This window comes from Globicephala melas, chromosome 11, assembly GCF_963455315.2.
Source record: "Globicephala melas chromosome 11, mGloMel1.2, whole genome shotgun sequence".
Classification (NCBI taxonomy): Eukaryota; Metazoa; Chordata; class Mammalia; order Artiodactyla; family Delphinidae; genus Globicephala; species Globicephala melas.
The window spans coordinates 98,504,784-98,522,944 of NC_083324.2; the positions used below are offsets into that span (position 1 = coordinate 98,504,784).

The 18,161-nt window shown below is 41.2% G+C and overlaps 1 protein-coding gene across 1 annotated transcript in view; it reads left to right on the forward strand.

Annotated features, from left to right (window-relative positions):
* Positions 1-18,161, forward strand: part of F13A1 (coagulation factor XIII A chain) — a 144,749-nt gene that overhangs the window by 58,073 nt on the left and 68,515 nt on the right. The window contains exons 6-7 of the mRNA XM_060307705.2: positions 7,166-7,284; positions 9,680-9,787. Of these exons, the coding sequence (XP_060163688.1) occupies positions 7,166-7,284; positions 9,680-9,787 (227 nt within the window). The remainder of the gene's footprint in view (positions 1-7,165; positions 7,285-9,679; positions 9,788-18,161) is intronic.

The following is an 18,161-nucleotide window of genomic DNA, read 5'->3' on the forward strand; positions in this document are numbered from 1 at the left end:
TCTTTTATTTTCAAATATTTAGATTTCCTCTCATTTTCACTGTAGTATACCGTGCTACAATGAATGTTTCACACACCTTCATACAAATGTATTTCTGTAGAATAGATACCCAGAAATACCTTTGCTTGGTCAAAGGAAATCCACATCTTAGATTTGCATAGATACTGCCAAATTTTTTTAAAGGATGCAGTAGTTTATAATACAGCCACAGCACACGAGCGTATCCATTTCTTTAAACTTTCATTGGCACCAGGTGTTACCATGTGTTTTACTATATGCCAATATGCTAGGCAAAATATGGTATTTCCAACACAATAGCAAAAAAAAAAAAAATTTTTTTAAATGGGCAAAGAACCTGAATAGACATTTCTCCAAAGAAGATATATGAAAAGCCAACGGGTACATTAAAAGATGCTCAACCTCACTAGTCATTAGGGAAATGCAAATTAAAACCACAATGAGATATTACCTCACTGTTGTTAGAATGGCCATCATCAAAAAGACAAGGGGGAAGGGTAAGCTGGGACGAAGTGAGAGAGTGACATGGACATATATTCATTACCAAATGTAAAATAGCTAGCGGGAAGCAGCCGTGTAGCACAGGGAGATCAGCTTGGTGCTTTGTGACCACCTAGAGGGGTGGGATAGGGAGAGTGGGAGGGAGACGCAAGAGGGAGGAGATATGAAGATATATGTATAAGTATAGCTGATTCACTTTGTTATAAAGCAGAAACTAACACACTACTGTAAAGCAATTATACTCCAATAAAGATGTTTAAAAAAAAAAAAAGACGAGAGAACAAATGCTGGCATGGGTGTAGTGTTTCTCTAACCCCTGTATTTTCTGTTAAGCAGTTAGTTCTATCTAGAGACTCAATCAGATTCATCTATAAGTGAATTATTTTCTGTTTTCTTTGGAGGGGGGCAGAGAGCGCACTTAAGAACTATATACTTCTTAAGTCGTATGCTGTGTGCTTCCTGGGGCGTTCGTCCCATCAGGAGACTCACAATGTCTGTTTGTCCCTCTCTGTGATGTTCAGATTTATCAGTAGGGTCAGGTTTTACCAGTCTCATCCATCCATTATGAAGTTCCCCATTAGCCTTTTAACAAATGATTTTAGCCTAGATCCATTATTTCATTAGGGACTGCAAAATGGTGCTGGTCTCCTCTACCATTCTTTCTGCATTTATTAGCATCTATTATTTTGGTGCCTTGAGGTAGGAGTCATAGAAGAAAGTCTAGATGCATGGCTCTTTTCCTATTTCTAAGTTTTTTAAAGAATGAGTTGATTCTTAGCACCCTATAAAGGTGACCAATGAATTTTTAAAATCGCTATGAAACTACAAATATTGAAGTATTTCACATGTTCTAATACTTTGCAGTGACTATTATTTTTGCTATTTGAATTGTCCCATTCTTGGCCAGTGGGAGCTCCTTCAAGTTGATTTATGATTCCTTTGTCATGAGTCCTAGAATCGTTAAAAGCCTCCTTGTTTTCTGGTAGGAAGAAGTATTTCAGGCTAGTCTCGTACATTTCCTGACCCAGACCTGCTTTTTCTTAAGGAGCCCAGGTACCTTTTAATGGGGGGTGGGTGGAGAGGAATGGTACTTAGAGATCATAATCTGGGCTCAAGTGTACTTGCTGTTGCCATTGCATTGGTTGTTTTTTCTAGTTCTTTTCAGTGGACAGAACTAAAAAATGTGATTTCTCTTTTTTTCTTTTCTACTTTTCGCTGCGTTGGGTCTTTGTTGCTGCGTGCAGGTTTTCTCTAGTTGCGGCGAGCGGGGGCTACTCTTCATTGCGGTGCGCAGGCTTCTCATTGTGGTGGCTTCTCTTGTTGTGGAGCACGGACTCTAGGCGTGCGGGCTTCAGTAGTTGTGGCACACAGGCTCTAGAGCACGGGTTTAGTAGTTGTGGCCCGCGGGCTTAGTTGCTCCGCGGCATGTGGGATCTTCCCACACCAGGTCTTGAACCCGTGTCCCCTGCACTGGTAGGTGGATTCTTAACCACTGCACCACCAGGGAAGCCCAAAAATGTGATTTCTAAAGAGAAAATGCATCATGAGTTGTTATGATGCTTTCAACTTTTTTTTTTTTGAAAATCCTTTTATTCAATATTTTTTTATAATGGAATTAAGTTTTTGATTATTACAGTATGTTCTGATTAAAACACTACAAACTATTGCAAGGACTAGTGGAAATAGGAAAATCTGTTAATAATAATATTTGTTGGTGAAAAATCATAGTGAATCCAAAAATCTATTTGTCGGTCATATGAGTGAAAGCACAACTTCTGGGAAGTATGTATGGGAAGAAGTAGCCAGCCTCTCCCTTCGTGTACATTCTTTCTTATTTTCTTGTTATATCTTCCCCAAGCAGAGGTAGTCAACAGTAGTTAGAATGGCCGTCTCCCAACACATAAAATAATCGAATTCCCCAATGGGTGAACAAAATAATGAGTAGTAACCTGGAACTCAGCTGAGCAGGCCACTTCGGAGCCTTCAGTGGGGACGTCTTCCAATTTCAGAGTGATGTGTCCTCACCCTGCATCATCGTTTTAGTGCAAAAACAGAAATTAATTCTGGTGAAATGAGATTCACCTCCCAACAGGATTAATAGTCGCATTCACTGAAGTTCTTCATTTGTGAACTGTGAAGAAACCAGTAGTAGCTATAAGATCAATAGGATTTCTGCAGATGGAATGACAATATACAAGGACAAAATCACCTATTTTTTGACTTACAAAGCCCATGGTAGTTTTAAATTTGCAAGTTAATTACAGACCAGCTACACCACAACATTTTCAAATGGCAAAAGTACAAAAAAAAGTTACGTGTTACAAAAATATTTCAGAAAAAGTGTAGTCTAACCAAATAAAAGCACTAAAAAGGTATCTTGCCCAAGGGACGTCAGCTTGGAAAAATTATCCCCAAAGCTAAACATTTTTATTTCACACAAACTATACTCGGAAATAGCTTTGAGACTGATTTCTGAGGCTGAAAGTATCAAAGGGTTTACTTGTCAAGAAACAAATACCTTAACTGACAAGGATGGATAGAATGAGTTCATACTCATTAAGATTGCTGCAGTGTTAGGGTACTAACAAACATCTCTTAATGGCAGAATGTGGTAATCATGGAATTAAAGTAGTTAATTTAGTTAAATAAAGTTAAAATAAAGTTAGTTATTAAAGTTAGTTAAAATAGTTAAAATAAAGTAGCTAAAGTAGTTTTCAAATGAAAAAAGGAAAAGAAAACAAAACAAATTAAACTTGACCAAACATGTCAATTTACAGTTTTAAGGTTATTTTACAAAATACCTCCATTTACACAATAGACTTCACACAGCATTTTAAGATGGAAGTTCTTTTCATTTATCCTGGCACACTCTAAATGAATAAATTACACTGTTTAAAGAATTATTTAATATGTTTTATTTATTAAATTTATTTATTCGATAAGTTTTTCTTTCTCTTGACTCAGACAAAGAAAAGATCTCATATATAATAGATTAAGAGAGGAAGTTAAGCACACTAACTTACAGAAACAGGTGGGAACCGGGGAGGGTCAGCAATCATGTGAGTCTCACCCGATGTGATGCTCTTCAAAGATGAGTCAATCTTCTTAGAGCCATTTAATGAAGATTTTGAAGGAAAACTTCATTTTGTACTCTAGCCCTTTAACGCTTTCATTCTTTTTTTTTTTTTTTTTTTTTTTTTTGCGGTACACGGGCCTCTCACTGTTGTGGCCTCTCCCGTTGCGGAGCACAGGCTCCGGACGCGCAGGCTCAGCGGCCATGGCTCACGGGCCCAGCCGCTCCGCGGCATGTGGGATCTTCCTGGACCGGGGCACGAACCCGTGTCCCCTGCATCGGCACGCGGACTCTCAACAACTGAGCCACCAGGGAAGCCCAAAGCTTTCATTCTTACAGTCAGTTCAGCTGTTGGTCTGTAGTAGCAGGAGTTACAGTACCAAATGGAAGATAGATTCATTGCTCTGGATCAAAGATCATGAATATCTTCAAGGCTGATGATACAATTGCCAAGTTGCTTTTTAAAATATTGTAGCAATCACAGTCCCATCAGTAGATTGGCAATTCATCACACAGTAGCTGGTACTGAGTATTATAAAATAAAATACATAGACAAATGAATATATACATATAATTTCTTTTGAAGCCTTTGCAGTTCTCGAATTACTACTTAATTAAAGTTGTTTTAAATTATTTTCTGTTCACGTTTCCTCATCTGTGAACTGGTTTTCCCTTTACTGGCTTTCTTTTATACACTTCATGATTTTCTTATCAATTTATTGGAGTTCTCTACATGTAAGGAAAATTTACTAACATTTTCTATTGTTGCAAATATCTCTCTAGTTTGTTGTAGACTTTATATTTTATTATATCCGAAATTCAAGTTTTACATTTATATCAAATAAAATGCAGTGATCATTTCCTTTTTGATTTTTTTCTTTGTCTTGATAAAACTTTCTCACTTGGAGACCAAGTAACTATTCACAGTTATTTTACTCTGGAATTTTTTTATGCTTTGTATTTTTAAATTCAGATTCTAAATTAATGTTCAGTTTATTCTGGGGTACAAAAAATTTACTTTTCCCAAGCAGCCAATTTTCTCAGCTGAATTAATGGACACTCCAGTCACCCTCTTTGATTTATAACATTTCTTTCATCATAAATTTATTTCATAGAGACAGACGCATATTGTAACATCTATTTCTAGGCTACCTATTTTGACCCATTAATCTAATTTTATACCAATTGTTTAAATTATAGTAGCTTATAATACAGTCTAATATCTTATAGGGCAAGTCCATAAACATCTCATATTATAAGGAAAACATCTTGAAACATTCCTAAATGACACTTCTAGACCTCAGTGGCCTTAAGAGGAGTTTTATCTCAATAACAGGCATTTGAAACGCACTTGGCTAAGATGTTTATTATTACAATACTTACAACAGTTAAACCACTACTATAGAGGAATTTTTTAAAAGTAGCCTTTCCTTTTCAGGCCATTTTGGTAGCATCATCTGGGGGCGGGCTGTAAAAGGGGTGCATGTAAACGGTCAATGTCCTTTTATACATATTCTGAGATGATTTTATTTTAAAATAAATGTATTCTTTTAGGATTTTACTCCGAACTATTGACCTCGCTATTTCTGTTGTCACTTCCTTATATGTTACCTCTGCTTTGTTCCACTTGGAAATGAAGCTGTCATTTCAGTTGAGGAGTCACATGACTGTATAGAGATTGCTGGCAAAACCACGGAACCCAGCAAGGCCAAAAGTCTGAAGCATCAAAGTTCACGTTGGCGAGGGCTGGGGGCAGGCTGCGGCACGTCTGTCCTGTAACTCTGATTCTTCTAGAAAGATAAAATGGCTTTAGGATGAATAAGCTATTGACGCAAACAGCGACACGAGTGAGTCTCAAGAGAATGAGCCTGAGTGAAAGAAGCGAGACCCCCAAACGTGTGCACACTGTACAGTTCTTTTTATATAAACTTGTAGAAAACGCAAATGAACTTACAGTGATAGAAAGCAGATGAATGGTTCCCTGGCCGGGCTGGGACATCAGGGAGAGGACTGGGAGGGAGGAATTACACAGCGGCACAAGGAAGCTTTTGGGGTGACGGACATGTTTATTATTTTGGTCGTGAAATTATACACTTTCAATGTGTGTACTTTATTGGACACTAGTAAATATGTAGATGTGTGTATGCGTGTGTGTATTTACTGTTGCATGAAACCAGGCTAATGGTAGGCAAGAGGCAAAGATTGGAAAGGAAGTTACAAGGAAGTACCGGAGAGCAGACGAGACCGCAGAATCTCCGAAGGGTTCTGTCAAAGCTATAATACAGCCCAATGGGGGATCCAAGCTGGTTGGATGGGGCAGCATCTGGCAAACGTTAATGTGCACACAAATCCTGGGGAACCTTGTTCACATGCAAATTCTGCTTCCGTAGGTCAGAACTGGGCCCTGAGATTCTGCATTTCTCACAAGGTCCCAGGTGGTGCTGTATGCGGCTGGTCTTTCCACCATTCTGTGAGCAGCAAGGGGCTAGAGCATCTGTTCTCAACTCCGGCTGCATATCAGAATCGCTGGGGAGCTTAACATTAATTAATTAGTTAATTAATTAATGTAAAGACCCTGATGCCTGGATCTCAGCCTTACTCCCAGAGATTCTGATGCAGTCGATCTAGAGTTCGGCTGGAATCAAGCGTTTGTAAGTCTACCCGGATGATTCTAAAGTGTAGCCAGGGTTGACAACCACTACTCCAGAGGGATGGTAAAAACCTTATCAGGGAATGAGGAGGAAAGATCCCTGAGAAGGTACTAGGACGGCAAGCAGGGCCAGAGGAATGGGATGAACGATGTCCCCGATCAGAACCCAAATTGAACATTTCCAAGCCTGCAAATTGACCTGGGTATAACTTAGAGCCTGTATGGTCCTGCCTGTGTTAAAGATGCTTTTGCTGCCTTCACACCTGGCCTGGGAATAAGTACCAGCTGATTACTGAGCGGGCAGATGGGCAGCGAGGTTTTCCTGAGATTATAGCCACAGGGAAGAAAAGTCCTTGCAATGGAGGAAGATGACCAGGAAGGCTGATTGGACACACTTACCAACACATGCACAAGGATTTTTCCTTGAAAGGAGACAAAGCCCAGCCTCTCTCCTCCTGTCCCTATGGGCCACTAACCAGGCATGACAGATGGTACTCCAGCCTCCTAATATGCCCCAGACTTGTTTTAAAATCATTTGGAATTCTATTAACATTAATACTTTGGAAATTATTTTTTGATCTGTGTTACAGACTTTTATCTGCATTATAAAATTCTGATTCTGAAACCACTGATGCAACAGAATCCTAAAATGTTTACTGGGACTTGTCAATTTAATTGTGCTACTTGGAACTTATGGAAGCATTTTGCTGACAAATGTCATCATTTACAGACTGATCTAGGCCACTAATTATGTTCACCGTTGCTAAAATTACACGTTGTGAAATGAGCTACCTTTAGTGAAACAAAAGACTTTTTTCCCATTTAGTTTTTTTCCCACTTAGCAACTTAGGACCGAAACAAACTTGCAAGTATATGAAACCTTCTGGTTTGGTAATAGTCATTATGTTTACATTTCAATGCAGAGGATGCTGTATACCTGGATAATGAAAAAGAAAGAGAAGAGTATGTCCTGAATGACATCGGGGTTATTTTTTATGGAGACTTCAGTGACATCAAGAGTAGAAGCTGGAGCTATGGTCAGGTGAGCCACTTAAAATTTGTCGTTGTCAAGGACATTTTTACTTAATATTTTTAGCCCCATGTATCACTGCAGGGTGCTCTCTGTCGATATTAGACAAGCACAATTTCCTGCTTTTCAGGATCTGAGACTCCAGGATGGGCCTGGGAGTAGAGACTTAGAAAGGCACCTGCATAATTCATCAGCTGAAATCACATATTTTCGGTTATTACAATGTTACAGAGATGGGAGATTGTGTGGATATATGACATTCCAGTGAGCAATGCTTTGCAAACTCAGTACAGTGAAATCTCACGAGCTTAGACTCTGCTCTCCAACCTGGAATGAACCCATGTTTTTCTTTTCTTATAAGGAAAAGTGTTTTGATAATAATGCAAAGGGTGCAGGAAGGCAAGTGCCCAACTCAAAGAAATCCCTTTTTTTAAGGGTTAGGATTAGATATGCTAATTAGAAATGAAGGCTACCATTTAGTCAAAGGAGGGCCCACTGGGCTTTCACCTTGAGACATTTTATCAGCTGCAGCCTCAAAGTACTGTCCGGATATAAGGTAGCAAATGGTATTTCATCTGAGATATTCAGTGGTTCAAGCTATTTCAGCTTGGCATCTTTAATAATGGAGCAAATGAATATTTTTACCATATTTCCATAAACAGACTCATGTCCTGTGATTCAGAAACGACTTTCCATTAGCAACGTGAGGGCAGGCGAATGTGTCATTTCTCAGAGTTTTGGCTGAAATGGTTGCGATTGTGCACCATCGTCCTGGGTATCCAGGGGCAGATTTCCCAGAACCTGGCCTCACCAGGTCACAGGATACTTTCTTGGCGTGAGATCCTTGTTTAAACTTCCATATGGGCTCTCCCTGCCGTGCTCAGCCCTGCTCGAGCCTGACCACTGGGCTGTCATCATTGGCTCTTGTCTTGTCCGCCCAGCTTTATGCCTTTTGCTCCTTCTCAGTGTTCAGGTTTGCCCGCCTGCATTTCTGACGTCCTGCCAGGCTAATGATCTACACGCTCTTCCCCTGTTTTGGGGTCCCTGCCTGGCTCCCTGGTTCCAAGTCCTCCGCTTCCTGAGTGACATACAACCCGTGACCATTGCTTATTGTCTGGTGCTCTCGCCTTGGGTGTCTAATTCCTAACCTTTAGGCGTGATTCTATTTATGCCCCCAGTGTGGCAATAGAGAGAGAGCTAACAAGGGAAAAAGTCATCTAGGTGGGTAGCAAGGACTGCGAAAGGATTCCAAGCATGATCGTGGACTCCCCAGACAGCCTGCCTTTGGATAGATGCCCTTGAGCACAGCCACTGCCTGTCTCTACTGTCATTTGGAGTCCATTAAAACTACAGCCAAGCCAGTAGTTTGTAGTGTAGTTCTCTATGTCTTTACCTTTCCAGCTCATGGCTGTCATGCCCCACAGACGCAGCTGAAAGATGCTGCCTAATAAGAACCAGAGTAATGAGTTCTTATTCACCTGCAGAGCTAGTGCAATTACCCATTTCTGCATCTATCACATCAGTTTAGGATACACGCAGAGTTGCTATTCTAACTGGATTTTAATGAGGAATTACATGGAAATTAGCCATTAAAATTGTGATTTCTGTCCTAAGCCCTTGGGTGGATAATATACAAGGCTTCTGTATTCAGGGAAATATTCTGTACAATGAGGTACAGTATAAGTGTAATTTTCCAATTTTGCCTTTTTTTTTTTTTTTTTACTATTTTGTCTTTGTTCCTTGTTTGGAAAATTTGGGCATTGTATGTGGCTAGGAGTTCTTTCTAAGGAAATTGAACTGACTACCTGATGGTTCCCTTGATAATATGATCTCCTTTCTCTAAGCCTTCCTGCCCTCTCTTTGACCCTGGAGTCCACCTTATCTCAGACGAGAGGAAACCTTAGACAGACATTCACTATGTGAGGTCTCCTACTGTTTCCAGTGCAGACCTGAAATGCCTTCCTGAGAAGTACCTGAGAACCATTTACTGTCGATATGCACAAGGACTCATGTTACTTTTGAGGGCTTGAGACTTTGGCCTGACTTTGGTAAATGGTTCATTCCCTTGCCTTGGCGTTGGAGCCAATATGTTGGAGAGATCCTCTAAATTAACCCTACAGTCTTCTGAAGAACTTCAGGTCAGTTCTTGACCTTTGAGTACATCAGCTCGCTAGTAGTTCTGTTTATATTTCTAGCTAGTATTTAAGTTCTTAATTACTAAAAAATAAAAGAGGGTGTCTCCTCCCTTCCACCTTGATATTTCATGCTGAAGATTATGAGTGATTTTACCATCTAGGAAATACACATTTCTAAACATGAGGTTGTGGTTTCATTTTATTTTTCAACAGAGAATATCTTGTTTTCAGAGGGGACATTAAATAGTTTCTAATTTTTTTTCTCCAAATAGTTTGAGGATGGCATCCTCGACGCTTGCCTGTATGTGATGGACAGAGCGAAGATGGACCTTTCTGGCAGAGGGAATCCCATCAAAGTCAGTCGTGTTGGATCTGCCATGGTAAGAACAACCACTGATTACTAAAATCGATTACGCATGTCATTTGCCTCAGTATAGATGTCAGCTCATTAAGTGCTGTTGAAATGGTGACTTGCACATAATAAACTTTGATTTGGAAGAGTCTGTAATTCCCTGAACTTGTCATGTGCCGTAAAACAAAATTCTTACATCAGTACTGTGTGTTGCTTTGGCTTCAGACACATGCTGATAGATGACGTGGACAACATAGATCACTTATTCTTAAGAATCTTTGCCTAGGGGCTGAGAGTGACCATGACAAAGTGTCAGCAACGATAATCAATCAATCAACAAACAAACATCAAAGAGGGCTTCCCTGGTGGCGCAGTGGTTGAGAGTCTGCCTGCCGATGCAGGGGACGCGGGTTCGTGCCCCGGTCCGGGAAGATCCCACATGCCGCGGAGCGGCTGGGCCCGTGAGCCATGGCCGCTGAGCCTGCGCGTCCGGAGCCTGTGCTCCGCAACGGGAGAGGCCACAGCAGTGAGAGGCCCGCATACCGCAAAAAAAAAAAAAAAAAAAAAAGCATCAAAGAGCATCAAAAAAAAAACCCTGCAAGATGGAAATTTTCTACATTTTCACACCCATAGTAAGAGTAAAGAAATAAATGACTAATCCTAGCTTCTGTTTCAATGATACCTCACCACAGGGCTTTATAGTTTATGAAATGGACCTTGATTCTTCACAGTACTCACATGAGATAAGTGGGGAGGGGGTGGCATTACCCACGCCATTTTACAAGTTAGGAAACAGTGTGATGACAGTTTGTCAGTGACAAAGCCTCAGCTAGAACCCGGGTCTGCTGACTCCAAAGCTAGACATTTTCTACCTTCCTTGCTGGTCTCTGCAGGACATCCTGAAACATCTCGGGGAATGCACAGACCCTGCAACGGAACGGCTCCCTGAGAGAGGAGATACAATTCTCATGAGTGGGAAGGTTAGGGGTCAGGTCTGGGTGGTGAATTAATTGTGTTGCCCAGGTCCTGGACTGTACTGACGTGCGGACCGGGTCCTGTGCAGCCCTGGACCGTACCAACGTGCCACACACACAGATCCTGCCCTTGGTGCATGGAAGCGAATCAAATCTGATTGACGAGCAGATTATTCCCGAAAAAAACATCAAGCTAGATGCTATTTCACACCATCAAAGACTGAGCAACAAATACTCCTTTTTGTTACCAGTTTCCTTAAGCTTTATTTAAAAAAACAATCCATCTGAAAGAATGCTGTCTTTGGGTTTGGTTTAAGTTAAATAAAATCAAAATCAAATATTGTTTATATAAAGATATTAGACTGAGAATGATATGAAATGTAATTTATGGTTAGCTCTTAAGAACAAAGATTGTTTTATTAGCAACTAGGCTATGTGTAAATTTAAGAAGAATGGAGCTTAAAAAGAGAAGGTAAAAACTAATATCTAAAGGCAGTTTTGTTTTCTGTTGTTAGTTTATGTATGCAACATAAACTATGCAAGTGAAAAGACAATGGATTCTGAAGAATTTGGGAATTTCTTTATAATAGCTATTTATTACAACATGCATTAGACCTGCAGTCAGTCACTGTTTTCCCTGTTTCATGGACAAAATTCTCCCTTTTCTCCTGTAAAGTCATCATGACAGGTTTGCAGTGGGACGGGAAGCAGTTGTCGCAGTGGTTAGATAGAAATTAATTCCTTCTTAGGCACTCTGAAATGACACGCTCGTCAAGCCGAGCTTACTCACATGTTGTGGGTATATGTACGAGTCTAGAAATCACTACCTAACACAAGCCAAAGCAAGAGGGACGCAAACAGGAAGCAGCTAACCCAACACTATGGTGGCATCTGGCCAGATGGAAGCTGTTAAGCCTTGAATTAAGCAGAGAATCCCAATGCAAATTGCCTTGAGATCGTATTAATCATAAAATCCTATGAAGTTCTGATTTTGAAAATCTATAACTCACAAGGTTTAGAACTGGACAGAATCAATTTCGGGGGTTCGGTTTGGTTTTATTTTTTGAGGGAGGGGCCTTGGGTGTTAGGGGAGAGGCCCACCCTGGGCAATATCTCTATTTCCACCAGCACCATCGTTTACATACACAAAATATACGTCTGAGAGTTTTCAAAATCTTTTTATATCTCTTATGTCTTTTAATCCTTAGAAGAGCTCTGTGAATCTTTCCAAAATCTATTCAGTTATAATGATTTTAGAAAATAAAATATTGAGCCTCCAAAAATCAATAAAAAATATGCAACTTTCCCAAAAAGTCAATTGTTTTCTGGTCACTCAGGGAGTTCCTCTCCTGTTCACAAATCCTGGAACTCTATCATGAAATTGCTGAGGGAAGTTAAGCAAAGACTGAAAGAAAAAAACAAGACAGAAACCCCTCAAATTTCTCAATAAAGATTTGCTTTAAAATATGAGAAGATGTATTTAGGGAGCCCAGAAAGAAAATGTTCTGAAGTTGCTTGAGTCTAGCCAGAGCCCTGGGTCCGAGCAGATAGGCCTGTGGGTGTTTTCTAGGGGGCACAGAAGGAGCTGTATGGTCATTTTAAAAGCTTTCCATCATCTCCCCAGCCTGGTCACTGAGGCAGGAAGTTCCTTTCATAGGATACAAATACTGGAACAGGATACACCGCGACATGCAAATTCTCTGGGAGGGGTAGCACACTGACTGCAGTTCATGCCAAGGTGACAGTGATGGAAGGCAGAGATTTCCGGGCTCAGTTACTGCCACGAAGGAGTGGGATGAGAAGCCTGGTCCTGGCTGGGCACCTGCAGCGGGTGGAGAGGGGACAGGAGGCAAGAGCAGGTGACTGGGGCCCCAAAGACACATTTGCTTCCTGCGGTCACGGCAAAGTCTGGCACTGAAGCCTGGCCAGGAATCTGCAGAAGGTAGATGGGTGCTCGGTGCTGTACGAAGCACAGATAATAACTCAGGTTACTATCTGACTCATCTAACTTTCTGATGAGGGTGATGACGAGGATGATCTGAATCTGGCTTTACCGTCCCCAGATAAAAATCTTTGTCGTTTAGTGTTTACAACCTTGGGCCGTTCTTTGCTATGGGGGTATCCTACACACGACAGGATATTTAGCAGTATCCACGGCTTCTGCCCAAGAAATGCCAGGAGTTGTGACAACCAAGAATGTCTTTAGATATTTCCAAATGTCCCTCTGGGTCGAAATCCCCCCAGTGAGGGCCACAGCACCAAACCCCTCCGAGGCGCAGCTTCCCTGCCTGTGCGATGAACGTAACCCTCTCTTCTTGCCTGCGTAGAGGATCTCTTTTCTTACCTTATTCAAAGCCTGCTGGCTTTCCTTCTTCTGCTGGAGAGAAAGTGGAGGCAGCATCCTGCGGGAAGGCCCGGGTCCACGTCACATCAGACCTCTGGGTTCTGACTCTTCCGCGAATTTCCTATGTGACGCAGGGCCAATCACTCAGCCTCTCGGGGCCTCCTTTATCTTTAAAATGAAATTTTGTCTCTGTACTCAAATCACACTTGTTATTCCCGGTGGCAGCAAGAACTCCCTTTTCTCCTTCAAAACAATGTTCTTCTTTCTTCTATTTTTTCCCTTTATAAATTCAATATTTAGTTCTTTTGAGTTGCTGTTACTTCACTTTGATGTGAAAATCAGGAAAGTTTATGACAATCTGGACAGCCTTGGGCTATTGGGTTTTCCCAGGGGAAAGAAAGTCTAAAACTCCTGTTAAGAGTTTTACAGGAAAGTCTAAAACTCCTATAAAGCTCATTGCCTGGGGATTGGTCCTGAGATGCTATAACCTCACATAAGCGAACTTTTAGTTAGGTTTTTCTGAATAGTGAGTGGTACATTGTACCGAAGCTACACTGCAGATGGATTTAAGAGAGAAAAAAATTTTTTGAGATTAGAAAAAGGAAAAACCTTGCCCAAAGCTATACGTCCTCCTTTTTTTTCATTTTTAAAATTTTATTTATTTATTTGATTTTTATTGGCGTATAGTTGCTTTGTGACCAGTGACCTTGCGACCTTGAATAAATCGTTTAACTTCCTGATACTTCAATAAAAACAACAACGTTGTGTTAGTTTCTGCTGTACTGCAAAGTGAATCAGTTATACGTATACATATGTCCCCTCTTTTTTGGATTTCCTTCCCGTTTAGGTCACCACAGAGCATCGAGTAGAGTCCCCTGTGCTATACAGTAGGTTCTCAGGAGTTATCTATTTTATACATAGTATCAACAGTTATACTTCCTCCTTTAAACTACTGGATTACTGTTTGCTTTCCACCTCGTATCTTATGTGACAGTCCTCACCAGGACAATTGCTAGGACATGTGCCAGGAAAACTTTAGAAGGATGCTTTGTGCCATCTGAAAGCTTACTTTGCTCACGGGGCACTAGTAAAGCATTCCGTCACGGACCCGGAATTACAGTGAAGTAACCAGACATGGACTCTGAGCCCCGGTCACACTCTCAAGACAGGTGTGCTATGCCACGTGACAGGAACAGCAGGGTCCTGGGCAAAGGAGAGACGGTGACAGTAGCCTGCCTTTACTGCTGGGTGGTAACTGGTCCCTACCTGCTTCTGCCTCGTGACTGATTGGGTGTGGCAGCAACTCTGGGCAGAGAAGTTCTCCCATGCTGGCCCTGCCGTGGCCGCTGGCCCTGTGGATACTGCTTGTTTATTCACTGTGGAAGCCCTAGCATCCCACCTCGGTTCAGGTTCCCTCCTTTGGGTTGAGACTTACTAATAGGAGATCTGTGTCGAAATGCACACAGAACCAGTACATGAGATGTGGACGACTCTCCAGGGGTCTTCTAGGTAAAGGGGTGGAGGCCCTTGGAAACGATGTCGCTCAAGGTCACACACAAATAAGTGGTTGAGCTGGAACTAGATATTGTCCTTGCTCTCAGGTCATAGTAGACCTTAGACGGCCACCACCAACACACAAGCACCAATGACACAATTCGTACCTCATGTTAATCCGTCATTCACCAGGGATTTTCATTTCTGTTTATTGAAGAATTTTTAACAATTGACAGATAAATTGGAAGCCAGTAGGAAGATAGAATTTACCTAATGGAAGTTGTTTTCATAGCCAATTTTGAGAAACTATATCCATTTCATAAATAATCAATGTACGGATGAAGAGACAGAAGGATCAGGAAGTTAAATGACTTATCCAAGGTCACTGGTCACTGGTAGCTAGCTCCTAGAAAAGAAGGACCCAAGAGAATGGGTTCCAGAACAGGTGAATTTTGAAATAGGGGAATGAGTGAAGAAAGGCATAAATCAGAGAATTCTAAATAGCCAGAGGCATGGGGTCCCTGGGGAAAGAGTTCCCAAAGAAGACCAGGTACCAAATATGGTTTGATGGTGGTATTGGTGACAGTGATGGTAGTAATTGCTGTAATGATGCTCATGGTAGTAAAACACTCAGTAGTAACTCATTCATTCAACAAGTATTTATGGAGAATCTCCAGTCTAGGTACAGTTGTAAAAACAAACATAGTTTCTGCCTTCAGAGAGCTTATAGTCTAACAGAGAAGACAGACTTGTAAGTAGAACCTTTCAACACACTATGGCAAAGTCTCTGATGTAATAAGCATAGGGTTGTAGGAGAAAGCAAACCTCTCAAGCTTTCCTCAGAGGTTTCCCAGGACAAAGCAGTGACCTAACAAATGTTGGGATATTGGATGAAAAGGTGGAAGAATAACTGACAAGGGTCCCGGGCAATTATAAGCCATGCTACCATTCACGGAAACCCTTTTTCCTTGGTGGAAATTATACCCAAACAGCCATCACCAAAAGCACTGCAGGAACATGTAGTCAGGGGAAACTTGCCCCTCTGGGGACTTATTTGTTTCAACTACAATTTTTTAAAAAAGTGACATTTTGGGGGAAATTTTGGAAGGAGGGAGAGAAGAAAAAATATCAATATACTAGTGACATATTTTTAAATACCGGTCTTTACACCGCCGCCAGCCTGGGCTTTCCTGCTTCCCTTGAGGTGTATACATTTATTTTTAACCCTGGTCTTTTGCTAACATCGAAACACGATGCCATCATTAATCCCCATTAATACCCTATTCTAACTGTGCCTTTTGGGAACTGACTCAAGATTGAACTTTTTTTTAACCAGTCATGTTCGGTGTACTCTTTAGTGTTATAAAAAGGAAATCTTGCTCTCCAGCTAGTAAATCAAACTGACCACAAGTGGAAGTATAGGTCCTGGAGTTCCCTAGGGCCCAACACAAGACGAATGACTGTAGACCTTGCAGGCAGAGTGGACTTCAGAGCTTCTGATCCCCGAGCATACATGATCTCACAGATACACTGAAAATAAAGTTACTTTTCGCTTTGTCCATCTTTCTTCCCCTTCTTCTTGTCCCAGTATTTAGACTGTTTTTTTTTTCTTTTCTTCCATGCGTGAAAAAGACAGTCATGACATCACTCCTTTGATATTTTGCTAAGCAGCTTCACAGGAAGCTACTACAGAATGGCGTTTTTATTTTTCCCCAGTTGTTTACTTGGTCATCTTGTAGAAAGCTTCACGTTCAGCAACGAACTATTTCAACCATTCAGACTACACTTACACATTCACTTGGGTTAGAAATTCCACCCAGCTACCCCAAATGAACTTTAGAATCAGAAATAAATACATGAAGTCTAGTCCCTGATCTTACAGACCAGCCAAAGCATAGCTCCCTAAAACTTTTATTTAAAAAAAATAAATACAAATGTTAAAGCACTATATAACTGCTCCTTTGTTTTACAAGCAGCTAAAAGCCCCTTTCTTGGAGTGAATTGTCCTGGAGAAACCTGAGGACTCCGGTGCTTGAGAGCCATTGTCCCCAACCATTTCCCCACCGAGGAGCTTCTTCGCGTTTCCCCTTATGGATCTTGTTTCTGGAAAAATTTCCTCTATCAAAAAAGCATATTTACATAATAATAATTTTGTTTCCCCATTCTCGCGTCAGAGATTTATCTAACGGCCAAACAGAACTTCTAATGGGAGTGGTACCAGCACTCAGTGTGACCCGATGCCCCCTCTGAAGGTAAAGATATGACTTCCATTGGTGTTTTGGAAAAGGGGCAAAATGACTCACACGCCTGCATAATTTTGCAGGTGCCTAAGAGTTAAAATTTCCAGGCTGGCGACCATTTGCCAGATGTACGTTCCTTCGTGGATTTCAGCCCCCATCCAGAGATCCTGGAGCTCTGACCCTATCTGCTTTCTTATCTTAAATTGTTATTTTCTCTCTCCACGATTCATGCCCAAGAATGTCAAGAATGACATTCCTCACTCTGGTAGAGGAGAAAAAGCTAGAGGTCTCTGTTGCTCTTGATAACCTTTCCAGTCTCAATCAAGAGCTCCCACGGGTGGCAACTTTGGAGAATCTACCGGTTAGGATTAACGAAAAACGTTGATTGTAGTTCAACAGGGTAAAATACTAATTCTAATAAGTTTTTTTTTAATCTTAAAGTTGGAGTCAAGGTACCCACAAGCACGGGAGACCTTCCTAAGGTTTAGGAATGGCTAAGGGAATCCAGTGATGAATGGGAGGTACAGAGTCAGGACGATCTCTAGTACCTTTCAAACTAAACATAATGCCATAAGGTCACCTCATGCACCAGGGATTTTCATTTCTGTTTATCGAAGAATTTTTAACAATCGACAAATATATTGGAAGCCCGTAGGAAAATAGAATTTACCTAACGGAAATTGTTTTCATAGCCAATTTTGAGAAACCGTATCCGTTTCATAAATAACCAATGTGCAGGTGAAGAGACAGAAGTATCAGGAAGTTAAATGACTTATCCAAGGTCACCGGTCAAACTGGAAATGGATCTCAGGTTGCCTGACCCCACTGTTCCACACACGATGTTACATGTCCCCTGTATTTGTCCTCTGCCTGTCCTCTCTCCATATCACATGACCTCCTTGGGTACAAAAGTAATGCCTTTTGCAAGCCCTGTCTCATTCAATCCTTCTCTTTTAAGTTGGGGTGGAGGGGTTCAGGAGACAAATGAACTGTTCAGACATCATTTTCTTCTCTTGTGGTTAAAAACTAGCAATGTAATGAAGTTTCCATTTGTGGGCAAACAGCTTGGCTTCTCAATTATTAAGGTTACATTTCTTAGGCCTGTGCTCCCCATATATTGGGAGAAAAACAGACATTTATTACAAGGCATCTCTCGAATGTGATAATCACAGTCAATCTAAATGTCTGCTTTCCCTGAATTGCTTCCCGGAATGAGGTTTCAGGGCTACATCTGTTTTGTAATCACATTGGCTATTTCTGAAACACGGGGCTGCTTCTCAGCACTCCTTCCAAGCTGTGCAGTCAGGGCTGCTCTGGTCTCCTGGGTCAGACATCCCCAGGATGGATAAA